This window comes from Ornithorhynchus anatinus, chromosome 7 (genome assembly GCF_004115215.2).
Source record: "Ornithorhynchus anatinus isolate Pmale09 chromosome 7, mOrnAna1.pri.v4, whole genome shotgun sequence".
Taxonomy (NCBI): Eukaryota; Metazoa; Chordata; class Mammalia; order Monotremata; family Ornithorhynchidae; genus Ornithorhynchus; species Ornithorhynchus anatinus.
Genome location: NC_041734.1, coordinates 61,035,913 through 61,056,521, shown reverse-complemented (window position 1 = coordinate 61,056,521; position 20,609 = coordinate 61,035,913). Strand labels below are relative to the sequence as shown.

General features: G+C 49.8%; 1 protein-coding gene across 22 annotated transcripts in view; it reads right to left on the bottom strand.

The window, feature by feature from the left end:
• The window catches only part of NFASC (neurofascin), a 105,853-nt gene that overhangs the window by 74,626 nt on the left and 10,618 nt on the right, over positions 1-20,609 (bottom strand). For all 22 annotated transcript variants that reach the window (XM_039912716.1, XM_029068706.2, XM_039912708.1 and 19 more), the window contains exon 2: positions 2,013-2,196. In XM_039912716.1, the coding sequence (XP_039768650.1) occupies positions 2,013-2,106 (94 nt within the window). In that variant the 5' untranslated portion in view covers positions 2,107-2,196. The remainder of the gene's footprint in view (positions 1-2,012; positions 2,197-20,609) is intronic.

Genomic DNA, 20,609 nt, shown 5'->3' with positions numbered 1-20,609 from the left:
GGCACATAGTAAACACTTAACAAATAGAAGCAGCAACAGGGCCTGGTGGAAAGAGCACAGGCTCGGGAGTCAGAGGACCCGGGTTCTAATCCAGCTCAGCCAATTGCCTTCTGTTTGACTTTGGGCAAGTCACTTAACTTCTCTGTGCCCCAGTTTCCTCAGCTGTAAAATGGAGATTCATACCTCTCCTCCCTCCTTAAACGGAAGGCCCAAGTGATTAACTTGCATATATCTCAGTACTTCAAAAAGTGCTTGACACATAGTAAGCATATAATAAATACTGTCACCATTATTACTAATAAATACCATTATCATAATAATAGAGTGTAAGCTTCTTGTGGGCTGGGAATGTATCTACCAACTCTGTTATATTGTACTCTCCCAAGTACTTAGTACAGTGCTGTGCACATAAGTGCTCAATATGACTCTTCTTCTTCTTGTCATCATCATTATTATTAACCCAGCCCCACCCCGGAAATGTCTCAATCCAAAGAAGCTGGACAGGATCACAGGGAGGTGACAGATTTTTGGTCTGAGGGTTGAGACTCTAGTCCTGGTTCCCCCGCCAATTTGCCGTGTGTCCTTTCGGACTCAGTTTCCTACATCGGTAAGATGGGGAGAGTCATCTTTAGCCGTTTCTACTTCACGGGAACACTGAGAGGATGAGGGTGGTTATACACGGGGGAGCATTGAGAGTACAGAAATTCAAGGTTGATGGAGTCTACCCTTGCTAGATTGAAAGCTTCTTGAGGGCAGAGAACATGTATCTTGCTTCTGTTGTATTCTCTCAGGTAGTGCTGGATACTTGATAATGCCGCTGATTGATGAATTGCAAATCCACACATCCACAAATAGTCCGCCAGATAGTATTGTTGCTTGGGTCTTATAAGCCAGCCTTGAAGAAAACCATTGATCCACAAACCCCGGGGTCCAGAATTACAATTGCAGGTGATCGGGGGAATAATTGCAGAAGCCGAGATGGCCGTCTGCTATCATCCTGATAACTCGATTTCTTCTCCCCCCTGAGGGGACCTTGTGCTTATCCAGCTTCTTATTAGAGCGGCTGTCTGGGACTGATAATGAGAAACTTCCTCCAGCCACAGCGTGTCTGGTCTCTATGGTGATGGTCCATCTCACACATTAAGCATCCTTTCTGTGTTCAGATTCCCTCATCGCCCCAATCAGAGATTGGGAAATCTCACAGGAGGAGGGAAGAGCCAAGTCATTAGGAATCAACTCTCTGCTCCTGGTCTCCCATGGGACTGGGGTAGACAGGCTACTAAGGACTTCAAAAAAGCTTCCCCAGAAGCTTCCCAAAATGCACCAGTGTCCTCATGTAAGCCCTGGGCATTTAGCGGCTGGAGAAATTTGCAGGCCACATTCAAATTCCTCTAGAGAACTGTATCCAGCAGTATAACCAGCACTGGTAAAATGCTTGGCATGTAGTCAGCGCTTAAATACCACAGATATTATCATTAGTAGTATTGTTAATATCATTATCCTACCAAGGCCCAGCTATATTTGGGGCATGCTACACTGGTCTTTCAAAGGGGTGGAATTTACACTCCTGAATATGGCGCCAGATGGAGATGATCAACAGGCCATCCCAAAGGCCACTGGGCCTTCCCATAAGCCAGCTTCCCCTTGGAGTGGTCTGGCCTAGCTTCTTACCCCATGCTAAGGTGATCCTGACACTTAGGCCCTGCCATCTCCCGGGCCAGAGGCTGCTTAAGGGCTTAATGCAGTGCTCCGCACACAGTAAGCACTCAGTAAACATGATTGAATGAGTAACATCTCACTGCTTGTGCTCTTTATCCAATTTTCTGGTTGGCTTAACACAGAGTTTGAATGGGCCACCCCGGAGCTGGCTGGTAAGGAGGGGTCAGGCCCAGGTCCGAGATCTGGGCACAATCTGGCTTCTGGCCACCATCCCTCCCCCACTGCTCCTGTCACCCCGATCTCGCAATCCCCCTTCTGGGGAGCGGACCACTCAAGGTTGGGGGGGGACTTACGATCTAGGGGCACTTCGATGGCGTCGACGAGGGAGAGCAGCCAGAAGAGCAGGGCCACGCCCGTGCGTGCCTGGCAGGGGCAGTGCAGACCCATCTTTGATGCCGGACTTCTCCGCTGGCCCCTTTCTCTCTGGGACAAGCTGAACCTTCGTGGCTCCGGCCCGGCCTGCTGGACCGACTTTAACTGCAAAACACAACGTTTCCTCATGTCACTTTGGGTTGTTCCAAAAATCACACTCCACCTTCTCTCCTCCTCCCTCCACCCTTTCTTTCCTTCCCCCTTGTGGTCTCAAGTGCCTGGCTCTTGTCCTGAATCCTAAGGAGGCAGAGTCTTTCAGCTGAGGTGTTGGAGAAAAGCTTCAAACATGAACCCTAACCTCAAGTGTTCAGGGTTATAATAATAATAATAATAGCAATAATAGTGGTATTCATTGAGAACTTACTATGTGCCAAGCACTGAACTAAGCACTGGGGTAGTTATAAGATAATCAGGTCCCTCATGGGGCTCAAAGGTTAAGTAAGAGGGAGGACGGGCATTGAATCCCCAGTTTTGTAGATGAGAGAACTGAGGCACGGAGAACTTAAGTGACCTGCGCAAGGCCATGCAGCAGGCAGGTGGCAGAACCAGGATTAGAACCCAAGTCCTCTGACTCTCAGGGCCATGATCTTCTCCTTGGCCCATGCTGCTTCTCCAAACTGCCACCCTGGCTGTTCTACTAGGGGGTTTAGCAACAGGGACCCTGAGAGTTGGCAGCAGGGAGGCAGTGGGAAGCTCTGAACCCAGAGGGATGGGAAGGAGGAGAAGGATAGGGTGAGGTAACCGAGAAGACGGAGAGCCACTGGGCAACGTGTACGGGGTGAAAGGGCAGGGAACAGGTCAAAGGTGACCAATAGTTGCTTTTGGGGGGCAAACGATGTTTGAAAGTGGCTTCCAGAGCTGCAGCGGAGGCTGCACAGGCCAACACAGGTGCCGTAGAACCCCAGAGAATGTGCAGACAGTAGAATCCTCTCCAGCCACAGCCTTGCTCTAGTTATAACAATAATAATCGTGGTATCTGTTAAGTGCTTACTATGTGTCAGGCACTGTCCTAAGTGTTCATTCATTCATTCAATATTATTTATTGAGCGCTTACTATGTGCAGAGCACTGTACTAAGCGCTTGAAATGAACAAGTCGGCAACAGATAGAGACAGTCCCTGCTGTTTGACGGGCTTACAGTCTAATCGGGGGAGACGGGCAGACAAGAACAGTGGCAATAAATAGAGTCAAGGGGAAGAACATCTCATAAAAACAATGGCCACTAGATAGAATCAGGGTGATGTACATCTCATTAAACAAAATAAACAAAATAAATAGGGTGGTAAAGATATATACAGTCGAGCAGATGAGTACAGTGCTGAGAGGGTGGGATGGGAAAGGGGGAGGAGGAGAGGGAAGGGGGGAGAAGAGGGTTTAGCTGCGGAGAGGTGAAGGAGGGGGTAGAGGGAGCAGAGGGAAAAAGAGGGGAGCTCAGTCTGGGAAGGCCTCTTGGAGGAGGTGAGTTTTAAGTAGGGATTTGAAGAGGGGAAGAGAATTAGATTGTCTGAGGTGAGGAGGGAGGGCATTCCGGGACCGCGGGAGGACGTGGCCCAGGGGTCGGCGGTGGGATAGGCGAGACCGAGGGACGGTGAGGAGATGGGTGGCAGAGGAGCGGAGCGTGCGGGGTGGGCGGTAGAAAGAGAGAAGGGAGGAGAGGTAGGAAGAGGCAAGGTGATGGAGAGCCTTGAAGCCTAGATTGAGGAGTTTTTGTTTGGAGCGGAGGTTGATAGGCAACCACTGGAGGTGTTTAAGAAGGGGAGTGACATGCCCAGATCGTTTCTGCGGGAAGATGAGCCGGGCAGCGGAGTGAAGAATAGGCCGGAGCGGGGCGAGAGAGGAGGAAGGGAGATCAGAGAGAAGGCTGACACAGTAGTCTAGCCGGGATATAACGAGAGCCCGTAGCAGTAAGGTAGCCGTTTGGGTGGAGAGGAAAGGGCAGATCTTGGCGATATTGTAAAGGTGAGACCGGCAGGTCTTGGAAACGGATAGGATATGTGGGGTGAACGAGAGAGACGAGTCAAAGATGACACCGAGATCATGGGCCCGAGAGACGGGAAGGATGGTCGTGCCATCCACGATGATAGGGAAGTCTGGGAAAGGACCGGGCTCGGGAGGGAAGATGAGGAGCTCAGTCTTGCTCATGTTGAGTTTTAGGTGGCGGGCCGACAACCAGGTGGAGACATCCCGGAGGCAGGAGGAGATGCGAGCCCGAAGGGAGGGGGAGAGGACAGGGGCAGAGAGGTAGATCTGCATGTCATCTGTGTAGAGATGGTAGTCAAAGCCGTGAGAGTGAATGAGTTCATCGAGGGAGTGAGTGTAAATGGAGAACAGAAGAGGGCCAAGAACTGACCCTCGAGGAACTCCAACAGTTAAAGAATGGGAGGGGGAGGAGGCGCCTGCGAAGGAGACCGAGAATAACCGGCCAGAGAGATGAGGAGAACCAGGAGAGGACGGAATCCGGGAAGCCAAGGTGAGATAAGGTGTGGAGGAGGAGGGGATGGTCGACAGTGTCAAAGGCAGCAGAGAGGTCAAGGAGGATCAGAATGGAGTAGGAGCCATTGGATTTGGCAAGGAGGAGGTTACGGGTGACCTTAGAGAGAGCAGTCTCGGTAGAGTGGAGGGGACGGAAGCCAGATTGGAGGAAGTCCAGGAGAGAATGGGAGTTAAGGAATTCTAAGAAGCGAGTGTAGACGATTCGTTCTAGGATTTTGGAAAGGAAGGGTAGTAGGGAGATAGGGCGATAACTTCCGAGGGGGAAGTGGGGTCGAGAGCAGGGTTTTTTAGGATGGGGGAGACGTGGGCATGTTTGAAGGCAGAGGGGAAGGAGCCATTGGAGATTGAGTGGTTAAAAATAGAAGTTAAGGAAGGGAGGAGGGCAGGGGCGATGTTTTTTATAAGGTGAGCGGGAATGGGGTCCGAGGCCCAGGTGGAGGGGGTGGCACTTGCGAGGAGGAAGGAGATCTCCTCTGAGGATACTGCAGGGAAGGATGGGAAAGTAGGGGAGAGGGTTGGTGGGGGGGGAGGGGGGAGGGGGAGGGGTGACTTTGGGGAGCTCAGACCTGATCGTGTTGATTTTTGTGATGAAATAGGTGGCCAGATCATTGGGGGTGAGAGATGGGGGAGGGGGAGGAACAGGGGGCCTAAGGAGAGAGTTAAAGGTCCGGAACAATCGGTGGGGGTGACGGGCGTGGGTGTCGATGAGGGAGGAGAAGAAGTTTTGCCTGGCGGAGGAGAGGGCGGAGTTAAAGTGCTGGGGTGGATACGTGCAAATTGAGTTGGATACAGTCCCTGTCCCACATGGGGTTCACAATTTCAATCCCCATTTTACAAATGAACTGAGGCACAGAGAAGTGAAATGACTTGCCCAAGGTCACACAGCAGACAAGTGGTGGAGTTGGGATTAGAATCCATGATCTTACTCCCAGGCCTGTGCTCTATCCACAATGCTGTCAGACAGTCACCATCAGCTCAGCACCATGAGAGTGCCCTGAGATAGGAGGGGACTCAGACCCAAGAGGAAGGAAGCATGGGGCTGAGGAAAGGGTGCAACTGTGGGCAAGAACGAGACCCTAGATTGGGTGGGCACTGCCTTCTATATCCGGCATCTCTTTCAGGATGGTGCTGCGCAGAAAGGAAGCAGTGAGAGAGATTTTCCTGGAACTCCTCCGGCCCTCTCAGACAAAATAGCCACCTGGCAGACGGAAACCTCTCCCACTCCTCTTCCACTTGGCAGCTCCCTCCGGGTTGCCCGCCGCCGCCACCAGACATGAACACCCACCTCCCGCTGGCTTTCACAAGGCTTGGGCAGGGGGTGGAGCCAGGAGAAGGTGAAGTAGGGGAGGGGGTTTTGGGGGGAGGCGGGGAGGGAAGGGGAGGAAGGGTAGAGAAGGAGAGGGCCTGAGGACTGGGGAAACCATCCCAGGGAATTGGAAAACGCTCCCTCAAATCACTTTATCGGTTTTTCCACCACCAGTTTCCACTCTGGCCATGAGAACCTGGGTAGCAAGTGGTCTACATGGGGAATGCCTTTCCATGGAAAGTTGTGGAGGTAGAAAACATCAATGGTTTCAAGATAAGTAGTGTTGCATAATGGAAAGAACAAGGGTCAGGGAGTCAGAAGACCTGGATTCATTCATTCAATCATATTTATTAAGTGCTGTGTGCAGAGCGCTATACTAAGCACTTGGGAGAGTACACTACAACAATGAACAGACACATTTCCCGTCCACGAGTTTACAGTCTCGGGGGAGGGAGGAGGGATTGTAATCCTGGGTCTGACGGTTGCCCACTGTGTGATCTTGGACAAGTCACTTCACTTCTCTGTGCCAAAGTGTCAAATAGGGATTCAGTGCCTGATCTCCCTCCTACTTAGACTGTAAACCCCGTGTGGGACAAGGACTGTGTCCATCCTAATTAACTGGTACCTACCCCAGCCCTTAAAACAGCATTGACATAGAGTAAGCGCTTAATATGATGATAATGATGATGACATTAATAATAATAATAATAATGAAAAGACTAGACTGGATAAATCCAGGGACGATAGGCCCATCGGTGGTCATTAAATGGAAAGTTAAGAATGTGAGAGGGAATGGTTTAGAGTAGTAGAAGGCTCAAGAAGGGTTTAGATTCATTCACAAACGGTTTGGGCTATCATAGGGAAAGGTTAGGGGTGTTCAAAGGTTCACCCCTAACTATAATGGTGGTGGTCAAGGAAGAATCTCATCCCTCTTTTCCCCTGAACATTCCCTTAGTACAACTGCCTGAGGCACACAATGCCAGGCCTTGTATTCCCCCAGATCAGGCAAACAAACATGAACTGAACCCTCCTGAAATTTCAGTCCATCCTCCTGCTTCTTTTATATTTTGGGGGGCACAATTAACGACTCCACACTCCCATAAAACATCACAGTATTGGTCCTTTAAAAAATAAAAACAGCTAAAAGAGGTGTACCCACCCTTCAGCTTCAGGGAGAGGGAAATGGGATGAGAAGGAAGCATTGACTGGAGGAGGAGAGGAGGGGATGGAGAGGGGCCACAGAGGTAGAGGTTGGGAGATGAAGTAATGGGAGGGTAGGCTGTTCTGAGAGTCGGGCCCTGCAGGGTCCAATCCCAGGGTGGGCAAAAGCTCTACGCACTAGGCCACCTTCATCTGCTGCTGCCCTGGCTCCGCAGCCATCCTGGGCCAGGGACTATGGTAACTGTGCACATAGCTAGTTGTGAAAGACACAGAAGATGGTGGTGGTCAGCAGCAGCAAAGGCTGAGAATCTTCCCCCCATTTTTTCCCACCTTTCTCTCCCTCCTCTTTTCCTTCTATCATTTTTCCTCTTCTCTTTTCCCTCTCCTCCCTTCTCCCTTTCCCCCAGACCTTGTCACCCACTCCTCTATCACCTGGGCCATTGCTCAAACGCCCTGGCGATCAGAAAATTTTTCCTTAAATCTAATTCAACTCCATCGTGGTGTGTTTCCCTTTGTAAAGTCGATCAATCCATCAGTGGTATTTATTGAGTGCTTACTGGGAGCAGAGCACTGTACTAAGCATTTGGGAGAGTACAGGTTGGTAGACATATTCCCTACCCACAAGGAGCCACCTCTTGGATATAGAGAGTGGGGTTCAGTGACCTGCTCACCAGAGGGATGCAGAGCTCTAAAGGCAGCCAGGTGTTCAAATCCGTCCAAGCTTCAGGACAGTGTTCAGCACTTAAAACACTGTTTGGCACATAGTAAGCGCTTAACAAATACCACTATTATTATGGGAAGGTCTTTTTGGGAAAACTGAGCCACTCCAGGCCCCACCAGAGACCCCCCTGCTGACACGCTGCAATTTCCTGGATGACCATGAAGCAGACAGGAAATCAGGACTGCTGCAGCATTGAGGGGGGGGTCTCAGGAAAGGAGGAATGAGAGTCCCAAATGGCACAGATCACAAGGAAACCTAAAAGACCTAGAAGTGGACATTCGGAAGAGCTAACTTGGAGAAGCAGCACAGTCTAGTGGAAAGAGTACGGTGCTAGGGGTCAGGGCTCTAATCTCAGGTGCTCCACTTGCCTGACATGTGACCTTGGGCAAGTCAATAACCTCTCTGTGCCTCAGCTCCCTCATCTGTAAAATGGGGAATCATTACCTGGCCATCCTCCCCAGACTAGGAGCCCTGCGCGGAACAGGGACTGTGTCCGATACAATAGTTTTGTACTTAACCCTGCGCTTAGTACTGTGCTTGGCACAGAGAAAGCACTTACTATTATTATAATTATTTAAAAAGCTCTCAGGGAGTGAGCAATCAGGTTGGGTTTAATAAGGGAAGGCTGGGCTTGAACAGCAAGTCTGTGACAAATGACTAATAATAATAATATTTGCGGTATTTGTTAAGCGCTTACTATGTGCCAGGCATCGTGCCAAGTGCTGGGATGGATACAAGCAAATCGGGCTGGACACAGTCCCTGTCCCACGTGGGACTCACAGTCTCAATTCACGGTCTCAATCTCCATTTTACAGATGAGGTAACTGAGGCACAGAGAAATGAAGTGACTTGCCCAAGGCCAAACAGCACACTAGTGGCAGAGCAGGATTAGAACCCATGACCTTTGACACCCAGGCCCACGCTCTATCCATTATGCCATGCTAACTCATCTGGGGCCTTTTGACCCTTCCCTGCAGGAAGCTCCAAGGTCTTGTTGAGGTCATGTTTGGCAGCAGCCCCAGCAAGACTGAGCACTGTAGGGGTGGGAGAACTGCGAGGCCAGGGAGGGGGGCACCAAAATTGGGACCCTCTGAGTGGACTGGGGTACAGAGGTGGAAGCAGCCTTGCCTATGTTATTAGAATCCTGCTGCTCCCAGTGTCCCCCAACCCTGGCAACCAGAGAAAGAGGAACGAGGGGGACACAGCAGTCTTTTGCTAAAAGTGATTTTCCCAGAGGAAGAAATTTTGCCATTCATATCCAAGTTCAACACACACACACACACACACACAGGATGATCTTTGGAAAGTCATTTAACCTCTCCGGGGCTTGGTTTTCCAATTCGTAATATGGGGGCAATCAACCCTGCCCTCCTCTCTCTGTCACTGTGAAGATACGAGAGATTCTAGAGCACAAATACTTTGTGTTCTTCGGAAGAGCGGTGCCAGGGAGATCTGAGAGATTATGAATATTTCAAATTTCTTTCTTGTCTTTTCCAGACCGAGGTGGGGGCTGGCACCGATTCCCACCAGCTGTTCCTGCCAGACGGTAGGAGGGGCCTCCAGCTACTGAGCTGTCACCACTCCCTGGGGGGCTCTCCAAGCCCAACCCAACCCTGATCTGCCAGCCCCTCACCCAGAGGGTGATGCCCGGGAGAGGCAGTGAATGACTCAGGGCAGAGCATGCTGGCCACTCAACTCCTAGGCCAAGGAGGTGGCCAAATACATCTTTCATTTTCCGTTTCAAATGCTCACCCAGCACTTTATCGAAGGGACTTTAGATCCATCACAGCCACACAGCCTCCTCTGATGGGGTGAGCACAGTATGCACCATACGTCAACTCGAGCAGTCCTGGTGCGGGCTGAGGCTCGGGATCACCTCCATCCTCCTGGTAGGCCCCAGGGGAAGGAAGCCTCTGCCGCTCCCTGCGGAAGTTACAATTCTTCCAAACCACCCCCAAGCCCCAACCCAAAACCTTAAACCTCAGCCTAATCTAGCCTTCCAGCTTCGTTCTTCTCTAGCCAACTGACTCACCGTGCCTTATTCTTGTCTCTCCCGCCCCCATATTCTTGCTCACATCATCCCTCCCTCTTGGAACTACCTCCCCCTTCACATCTGGCCGATCACTGCTCCCTGCATTTTTTTCTTGATTGCGTCTAGTGTACACCCTTATATTCCACTGCTTCCCCTATCCGTAATTTATTTTAATATCAGTTCCCCCACATTATTATTATTATTAGCTGGGGTAGATACAAGCTAATCAGTCCATGTTTCATGTGGGGCTTAAAGTCTTAACCCCCATTTTACAGATGAGGTAACTGAAGCACAGAGAAGTTAGGTGACTTGCCCAAGGCCACACGGCAGATAAGTGGCAGAGCCAGGATTAGAACTCTCGTCCTCTGACTCCCAGGCCTGTGCTCTTTCCACTAAGCCACACCAAAGCTCTACGGAAATCACATCTCCTGCAGGGGGCCTTCCTTGATTAATTTCTCATTTCCCCATCCCCTCAACTGTCACTTTGGCATTTCTTCATCACCTGAGCACGGGATAACAGTAATAATGATAGTAGCAATAATAATGATAATATTTGTCAAATGCTTACTATGTGCTAAACTCTGTACCAAGCATCGGGTAAATACAAGATAATCAGGTTGGACACAATCCCTGTTCTACATGGGGCTCACCACCCCCTCCACAGCACTTATGTGCATATTTTTATCTTCCAATCAATCAAACAATAGCATCTATTGAAAGCTTACTGTGTACAAAGCACTGTACTAAGCACTTGGGAGAGTACTATGCAACAGAGTTCCCTGCTCACCTGCTTACAAGTTATTTAATATGCTTCCCTTAATAGATTGTAAGCACCTTGAGGACAGAGACCATGTCTACTAACTCTATTTTGCTCCCTTAAGTGCTTAGTACAGTGCTCTGCACTCAGAAAGCAATAAAAGAATATGATTGACAGATTGAAAGTCCAACATGGCCACAATTTTGTCAGTGATGGAACTCTGATATTTGGTATTGTTTAAATTCTTTGTGATTGGGAGAGTCTTTGTAGGACTGATATTTCCGAAATTTGTTGGAAGCCACTTTATAGAAAATTTCTCTGACATTGGCCTGCTTCTCATAGTGTAGCTGGATAACTCGAAGTCCAGAGAAGTTAAGCCACTTCCTAAGGATCACACAGCACTTCTGAAGAATCAATCACTGGTATTTATTGAGTGCTTGCAGTGTACAGAGCACCGTACCTAGTACAATACAAAAGAGTTGGTAGTCATGTTCTCTGACCACAAGGAGCTTATGGTCTAACTGTGATATTTGTTAAGTGGTATTTGAAATAACTGTGGTATTTGTTAAGTGCTTATTATGTGCCAAGCATTGTATTAAGCCCTGGGGTAGATACAAAATTCCACATGGGGTTCACAGACTAAGAAGAAGGGAGAACAGGCACTGAACCCATTTTGCAGATGAGGGAACTTGGGCCCAGAGCAGTTAAGTGACTTGACCAAGGTCACACAGTGGTCAAGTGGCAGAACTGGGAATAGAACCCAGATCGTCTGACTCCCAGGTCCATGCTCTCTCTCCACTAGGTTTCCTTTCCCTCTATCCAGGCTGTGGACTCCAGACCCCACTGCCTTTCTTCATCTCCCTGTCCTCCATTCCCTCTCTCCCAAATCCTCAATGCCCTGCCCATGGGAAAGGGTAAGCTGGGACACAGACGGACTGTAATTAGCTTTTCGCTCCATCCCTTCCTCTCAATCACTCTACGGGGAGTGAAGCCGGTGCGGGGGGATGGGGGCGGGGAAGGGGAAATTATAAATGACGCTCTGAACAATAGTGTCATTTTCCTGCCATGTCAGAGACCAGACTTGGTGGTGGTGATTAATGGTTTTATCTAGCCTGACTCATTTCAGAGGATTCTGCAGCTCTCACACCCCAAAATCTATTCCACCTGAGTCGCTTGACTTCCAGCAGCAGCAAATAATAGATGCTGCTGACAACCTCCTCCTGTCAACAACGATCCTATAAGAGGCTCCCCTCTCCCCCCAAGAAAAAAAGGGAAAAAATCCATCCATCGCCCTGGTATAATTACCAAACCCAGAATGAGGTGGTATACAGACAAGTGGGCTCTGACTCACAGAGCAGAGGTCACTGCCCCCCGAAACCTCTTTTAATCTCTCTGACATCCCTCGTCCCTCCCCAGTTCCATCCCAAAGGTGGACTCCCTCACCGTTGACATTACTCTGAGCTATCACAGCCCCCCAAACCCTTTTTTACCCCCTTTAACGTCCCTCATCTCTCCCTCGTTCCACCTCAAAGGTGGGCTAACTCACCACTGATGTGATCATGAGCTATCACTGTGCCCCAAACCCTCTTTTACCCCCTTGACATTCTTCATCTCTTCCCAGTTCCACCTTGGTGGGCTTCCTCATCATATATGTTATTCTGAGCTATCACCGCCCCTTGAGCCCTCTTCTACCCCCACTGACATCCCTCATCCCCCTTCCCCAGTTCCTCCTCAAAGGTGGGCTTCCTCACCGCTAACATTACTCTGAGCTATCACTGCCCTCTGAACCCTCTTTTACCTCATATGACATCTCTCATCCCTCCCCCGTTCTGGCTCAAAGGTGGAAATCCACCGGTGACATACCCTGAGCTATCTAGGGTGTGTCTGCATATTTTCAATACACCCCCTACAGATGATGGGATTATCTATCCTTGTTAGGGTCCCATTATGACTGTAAATGTCCTAATCCCATCCTCCTGCCCTTTCGGTCTTCTCCAGTATTAATAGTTTGAGTACCCCCAAAAGCGTGGCCTAGTGGAGAGATCCTGGATCTGGGAGTCAAGGGGACCTGGGTTCTAAATCGACTGTTTGCTGTGTGACCTCGGGCAAGGCACTTAACTTCTCTGTTCCTCAGTTTCCTCAACTATAAGATGAGAGTACCTGTAACCCTCCTATTTAGACTGCATCCGACCTAATTAACTTGTACCTACCCCAGCACTTAGAACAGTGTTTGACACAGACTAAGGGCTTCATAAATACTATTAAAAAATACATATCTGCAGCATACCCTCCAACCTTCTCAATGTCAGCCAACCTAACAATAGCAACTGAAAAGCAAACCTAGGTAGGGTAGAGAAGGACTGGGAGATGGCCTGAATGGAATTGAGACACCAAGAGGGTGGTCTCCACGCTCCAGCCTGCCAGTCTCTGGAGAATGGGCACAAGCTTATTTGGACCCTTCCTGAACCCTCCTCCAGTTCTGACAGTCACCCCCTTCTTTCTCTGGAGTTGGGGAAACTGGCCAGAGAGGGAAGGTGGAAAGAACTAAACACAGAGGCTCAAACAACCTGGAGAGTAGGTGGCTAGTCTCTGTTAGCAAATGAAAAGTATTTGCAAATATGCAACCATGCACATGACAATTCTGACAATTCTCTGTGTCTCCTTTAACCATTATTAGACTCTGGGAACTTTCAGAGTGATCTCGGAAGACACTCTGAGGGAAGAGGCAGTCCCCAGATTGAGCAATTTCCCAGACCCCCCACTGAGTCTGGCACCGTCCTCCCCCCCTTCCCGCTCTTCCCATCACCTGATTCTCTCAGTTTAGATCCCAAGATGGGGTTGGGGGCATGAGGTCAGGGGAGATCACTCCCCTCGTGCCTGGAAAGCATCACAACTCCAAATCCTGCTCTTGGAGTAGGCTGAGTGATAGGAGTTTTCATAATGAGATACGTTTTGGGAACACCAGCTGGGGGAAGCCCTGAACCAACTGAAAATAAATGACAATCCCTGCTAGAATACTGCATCAATGCACACACATACACATACACACACACACACACATTTTTAGATTGTTAGCTCCCTGCGGGACATCTAATTCCTACCTGTGTATTCTCTCTCACCGCTCAGTATGGTGCTCTGCACACAGTAAACACATAATAAATATTATTTCTACTACTTCTCCAACACATACACAAACATACTCCCATCTCCCAATCCAACATCCCTTCATTCTGGAATCCTCTGCCCTCCCATGAAACTCTCTATGATAAGTCCATTTAATTAATCGATAGTATTTACAGAGCACCTGCTGTGCGCAGAGCCCAGATCAAGTTCTTAGTACAATACAGTGAACGTAAGAGACGTGGTTTCTCCCCTTGAGGATCTGACAACCTAATCAAGGCAGCTTAATCTCTTGTTGAGAGGAGCTTTCAATCAACATTTAGCCCTCCGGATCCCCCTGAACAAATGGGCATCGAGGGTCGGCGCTTGAAAGGCTCCCGGGAACTTCCCGCGCCTTCCCGGGTCCTGAAACTCCCAGCAGCTCCAGCCTCTCTGGGAGACTGCCTCCTTCTTCCCAGCCCTAGCCTCCCCAAAAGCCACCAAGAGGTGAGAGACAGGGAAGGGAAGAAGAGGAGAACGAGAGATGGGGGGCGGGGGCGGTCCCTGGCTTGAGATCCAAGGGAGGGCCAGAGCATAATGGGAAGAGGGAGAAGAGAAGAAGAAAAGGGAAGAAAGGAGGGGAGGATTAGAAAGGGGAGGGGAGCTAAAAGGAGGAAGTGTGTGGGTGGAGGGGGGGAGTGAAAGATGAAGAGAGGTTGAGGGTGGAAAGAGGATGGAGGGGGTGAGGCTGGGGGAAGAAAGATAGGGATGGAGAGGGGCGGGGCTGAGAGAGCTCTCCCCTCAGAGGGCCTGTGACATGGCAGGGAAGGGAAAAACCACTTCCCGCTTTTGCCTTTTGTGGCAAAACCCCTTTTCCTTCAGGCTTTCCCTCAGCACTTCTTCACCTATCTCAAGTCTCCTCCCTTCTTCCCTCAGTCATTTAGTCAGTCAATCAATCCATGGTATTTATTGAGTGCTTAATGCTCCCCACACCTCCCGCTGCAGGTTCTGAGGGCTCTGGCCCAGCCAGGCTGGGCGAGTACTCACTGCTGCGGCCTTCCGGACCTCTTCCTCTCTTCCCCACAGAGAGCCTGGGAGAGAGGCCCTGGGCTCCTGTTCCTTCCACCGGCCTCCAAGAGACAAGTGCGGGGTCTCTTTCTGGGCTTTGTAAGCAGCAGAACAAACCTTACATTGGTCTTTGAGCTGCAGCTCTCTCCCCTCCCCATCCCCCCCCAAGTTCCCCTCCCCCACCTCACGGAGTTGGTGGGCTCCATCTGCTTTGTGATAACGGCCTCCTGGTTGGCTCTGGTCCATGTAGCCAGAGAATGAGGGGAGGCAGGTTTGGGCGGGGGCTGGGTTTTAGCTCAAATGATGGTGTTCAAGAGGTATTGGGATGGTTCCCTATATTCTCCATGTGTTGAAGCAGTGTGGCCTGGTGAAAAGGTCATGAGCATGGGAGTCAGAGAACCTGGGTTCTAATCCCAGCTCCACCACATGTCTCCTGTGTGATACTGGGCAAGTCTATTAACTTTTCTGTGCCTCAGTTACCTCATCTGTAAAATGGAGATTAAGAATGAGCCCCACGTGGGACAAGGACGGTGCCCAACCTGATTAGCTCGTGTCTACCCCAGTGCTTAGTACGGCCCCTAGTACAGAGTAAGCACTTAAATACCATTAAAAACAAATCAACAAAGAAACTATTGGCAGGTCTCTCCCTGGTCTCCTTCAGTTTGAGCACTGGACTTCTCCCCTCCTCCAGACCTCTCTATCCAGTGGCACAGAGCCACAGGGGAAGAGAGTGGACCAAATTTTCTCCCACCAGGGAAGAGTCACAACAGCCGCTTCCGGCAGTCATCCCAGAACTGGCCTAAGCACCCACCTCTCCAGCTCTGGGCCCGCTCCATGAAACCCGCAAGACCGCTCAGGTCATTGTGGGCCTTCCAAGGAGAACGGGATGCTTTGGAAATGTGCTTGTGCATTCCCAGCCCCAAGAGATTCCTCAGAGCCAAGCTCTGACTGGATTCTGGGAAGCTGGGCACCTAGGACCAACTGGCTCTCAGCCCAACCTTGCCCATCATTTGTCTTGTCTTATGCCGTCGAGTCGTCTCTGACCCATAGCGACTCCAAGGACACATCTCTCCCAGAATGCCCCACCTCCATCTTGCAATTGTTCTAGTAGAGTATCTAGAGAATTTTCTTGGTAAAAATACAGAATTTGTTTACCATTGCCTCCTTCTGCACAATCAACTTGAGTCTCTGCCCTCAATTCTCTCCTGTGCCATTGCTGCCCAGCACAGGTGAGTTCTGACTTGTAGCCGATTGCCCTCCACTTGCTAGCCACTGCCCAAGCTAGGAATGGAGCAGTTATTCCTCTGCTTGATTCTCCCTCCCATAGCTGAGGCTGACAGAGTACTGGAAACTCCTCAGGTGTGGTCCTTTTAGGTGCCCATCATTACAAACAAAAAAAAGAAAAGGCTGAGTTTTCAGTCAGAAGGACGTGGGTTGTAGTCCTGGATCCGCCATTTGTCTGCTCTGTGACCTTGGGTGAGTCACTTAACTTCTCTGTGCCTCAGTTACCTCATTTGTAAAATGGGAATTAAGACTACGAGCTCGATGGGGAACAGGGACTGTTGTCCAACATGATTACCTTGTGTCTACCCCACCATTTACTTCAGTACTTGGCAAATAGTAAGCCCTTAACAAATGCCATTATTATCATTAGTAGTAGTAATTGTTTAGTTTCCCAGAAGCAAAGACTGGGGAATTTAGGAAGGGGGATATAGTGGGTGGTGCCCAAATCAGCCTATGAAGGTTCTTGCTGGCAACTCTGGGCTAGTCACTTGCCCGCCAGTGAACAAATGCAGGCTACAAGGATCTTCCTGCTCTCCCTGGCCACAACAGATGGACTTTTCTCCTGCTACCTCCCTCAGGCCATGAATGGCTGGGCCCTTTGTTTATTAATTTATTTTTTATAGTATTTGTTAAGTGCTTACTAAACACCAGATGTTGACCAAAGTGCTGGGGTAAGAAAAGCTATAATCAGGTTGAGTACAGTCCCTGTTCGACACGTGGCTCACAGTCTTAATCCCTGTTTTACAGATGAGGTAATTGAGATCCAAAGAAGTGAATTAACTTGCCCAAGGTCTTGCAACAGATAAATTGCAGATTCAGGATTAGAACCCAGGTCCTCTGACTCCCAGGCCTGTGCTCTTTCAACCAGGCCAGGCTGCTTCCCTTTTCCCTTCACCCTCCTTCTGCTCCCTTCTCCCGCTGTCCCCCCCCAAGCCCATCCAAACCAATGGCTGGGCCCTTCTCCTACTCCCTTCCCAGCCACAAATGACTGGACCCTTCTCCCACCCCTTGCTCCTCCAATTTCCACTAATCATATTAAACTGAGCACTTACTTTTTGCCAAGTACTATACTAAGCACTTGGGAGATCTCCAGGTTGCCTATCAACCTCCACATGAAATAAAAACTGCTCACTTTGTGCTTCGAGGCTCTCCATCCCCTTGCCCCCTCCCACCTCACCTCCCTTCTTTCTACTGCCCACCTCACACTCTCCACTCCTCTGCCACTCATCTCCTCACCATCCCCCGTTCACACCTATCCTGCCGTCGACCTCTGGCCCACGTCCGCCCGCTGTCCTGGAATGCCCTCCCTCCTTACCTCTGCCAAACTCTCGTCCCCTCTTCAAAGCCCTACTGAGAGCTCATCTCCTCCAAGAGGCCTTCCCAGACTGAGATTCCCCTTTTCCCTCTGCTCCCTCTTTGCTCCCTCTCCCTACCCCCTTTCACCTCCCCTCAGCTAAGCCCCCCTTCCCTCTGCTCCTCCCCCTCTCCCTTCCCCTCAGCACTGTGCTCATTTGTATATATATTTTATTACCCTATTTATTTTATAATGAGGTGTACATCCCCTTGATTCTATTTATCTTGATTATGTTGTCTTGTTTTTGTCCGTTTCCCCCGGATTAGACTGTAAGCCCGTCATTGGGCAGGGATAGTCTCTGTTGCCGAATTCTACATTCCAAGCGCTTAGTTCAGTGCTCTGCACATAGTAAGCTCTCAATAAATACTACTGAATGAATGAATGAGCGGACAAGTTCTCTGCCCATAATGAGCTTGCAGTTTAGAGGGGGAGTCCCTGGCCACAAATTACTGGACTCTTCTTCCACTCCCTCATCTTGCTCCTCCTACTCCCTCTGGCCATTAATGGTTGGACTCTTTTCCTACTCTCTCCTTCTGCCCCTCTGGCCACAAATGGCTGAGCTCTTCTTCCCCTCCCTCCTCTTGCTCCTCCTACTCCCTCTGGCCATTAATGGTTGGACTCTTTTCCTACTCTCTCCTTCTGCCCCTCTGGCCACAAATGGCTGAGCTCTTCTTCCCTTCCCTCCTCTTGCTCCTCCTACTCCCTCTGGCCATTAATGGTTGGACTCTTTTCCTACTCTCTCCTTCTGCCCCTCTGGCCACAAATGGCTGAGCTCTTCTTCCCTTCCCTCCTCTTGCTCCTCCTACTCCCTCTGGCCATTAATGGTTGGACTCTTTTCCTACTCTCTCCTTCTGCCCCTCTGGCCACAAATGGCTGAGCTCTTCTTCCCCTCCCTCCTCTTGCTCCCACTGGCCACAAACGGTTGGGCCCATTTTCCCGTGCTCTCCCCCATCCGCAAATGGTGGCCCTTCTTCCTCTCCCTCCCCTTGATCTCTGACACAGCCCAGTGAAGGAGATAGTGGCCTTTCCTACCAGGCTGCTGCCTTACTAGACTGGAACACCCAAGAGGCTGTCACTGGCCTGCTGGGTGACTTCGGGCAAGCCACTGAACCTCCCTGACAATCTCCTGCCCCTCCTCAGACCTGACAGGAACATTTTGGCAGCAGTTTACTCTCACATCCTTATTCTCAGCTGCAGGAAGAGGAGAATTTTGGAGGGGGGCGGGGAGAAGAGGAGGAGGAGGACTGAGACCCTAGAGATAGGTATTAGAGGAGACAGCTTCCACCTCCTCCTCAGTAGCAGTAGAAGCAGCAGTTATCGCCTTCAGACCTGTAATTAGAGGCAATGACTCAGAGGGAGGCTACTTGGGAAGCTGAGGAGCAGCTTGGCCTAGTGGGAAGAACGCATGCTTAGGAGTCAGAGGACTCCTGGATTTTAATTTCAGATTTGCCACTTGCCTGCTCTGTGACCTTGGCAAGTCCCTTAACTTTTCTGTGCCTCAGTTGTATCTGTAAAATGGGGATTCAATGCCTGTTCTCCCTCCTACATAGATTGAGAGTCACATTTGGGCCAGGGTCTGTGTCCAACCTGGTTAATGTGAATCTACCCCAGGGCTTAGAACAGTGCTTCAGACTTAGTAAGTGCTCAACAAATAACATAATACAATACCCGTGAAGTCTCCTTAGTAGGTTGTAGGGGCTGGGGGAAGCAATTAAAATCCTAGGGTGAGTGCTAAGAACCAGGACAGAAAAACAGAAAACACCATCTAAATGCCCGATTCGGACTGGCCCACTCTAACCAGGCACCATGGGCAACGGGGCTTAGTGTTTGCTTCGAAGTCAGCCGCCCATCCAGTTTCCTGTTCACACCAGACCAGAACTCTCCATTGGCTTTCCGAGTCTCTTTACAGTGGAGGTCTTCCCCCTTTTTCTACCAAGACTTGTTCCCCTCTGGAGGCCTCTCTAACTTTTTGAGTTAGCCACAAAGTATTTCTGATTGTTGGGTTTGAGGTACCATTTTCTTTCCCTGGGGCCTCAAGAATGAAGAATTTTTAAATGGTCACCAGACTTTGTTTAGGTCATTTATTCTTTCAGCTTTTCCTTAAAGGTCTTTCCTATTTTCTCCTCATTCCCTTTTCTCAAATTTCATATTTTTATGTTGAGATTTCTGTGGTATGTCCTCACCAGTAAGGGCATCCGATTTAGAATTTAGATTGCTATGTGACCTTAGACAAGTCACTTCACTTCTCTGTGCCTCAGTTTCCTCAACTGTAAAATGGGGAGTAAATACCTGTTCTTCCTCCAACTTAGGCTGTGAGCCCCATGTGGAACAGGGACTGTGTCTGACAGTCAGCTTGTACCTATCCCAGTTCTTAGAGCAGTGTTAGACATATAGTAAGCGCATAACAAATACCATAAAAAGATCTGCTGCTGTTTACACTCTCCTCAAATAGCTTCTTCTCCCAGTACAGACTCCACTTCCATTTATATGCACTCCTGCAAATCAGGAAGCAGATGTGCCCCTTGGAAGCCAGGGTTTTGGACCTTTAGAACATAGAAGCTCTACCTTCAACCCCACTTGTAATCCCAGTGTCTCCTAAACCTCATTTATCACAGAAGAGAGTGGGAGAAGAGGAAATGAGGGCTTTATCGAGGAAGGCCTCTTGGAGGAGATGTGGTTTTATCTTTTATCTTTAGGTGATTGTCTTTTGGATACGCAGAAGGAGGGCATTCCAGCCCAGAGGCAGGATGTGGGATGTGGGAGAGAGGTCGGTGACAAGATAGACAAGAAAGACAAGATTGAGGAAGTACTCAATAAGTGCTCAATAAAAACCATTGATGGGAGTGCCAGTAATCCAAGCACTTATCCTATCCCACCTTGATTACTGCACCGGGCCTCCTTGCTGACTTCCCTGCCTCCTGTCTCTTCCCACTCCAGTCCATACTTCACTCTGTTCGCTGCATTATTTTTCTAATTTTTTAGCAAGCAATTGGCAGAGTCAGGATTAGAACCCCAGGCCTCTGATTCCCAGGCCCTTTCTCTTTCTACTAGGTGATACTGCTTCTCTCAGGAGCCGATGTTACAAGGGAATTAACAGCCTTGGAAGCAAAGGAGAAAGACTCAGCAGAGATGGGGAAATCTAGGAGCCCCCTACCTTAGGGGCCAACCGGAGTCATGACCACAGCGGCAACCAGTGTCAAGGAGAACGAGTCTAGCACTGGAAACAGCCCAGGGTCAAAGCTTC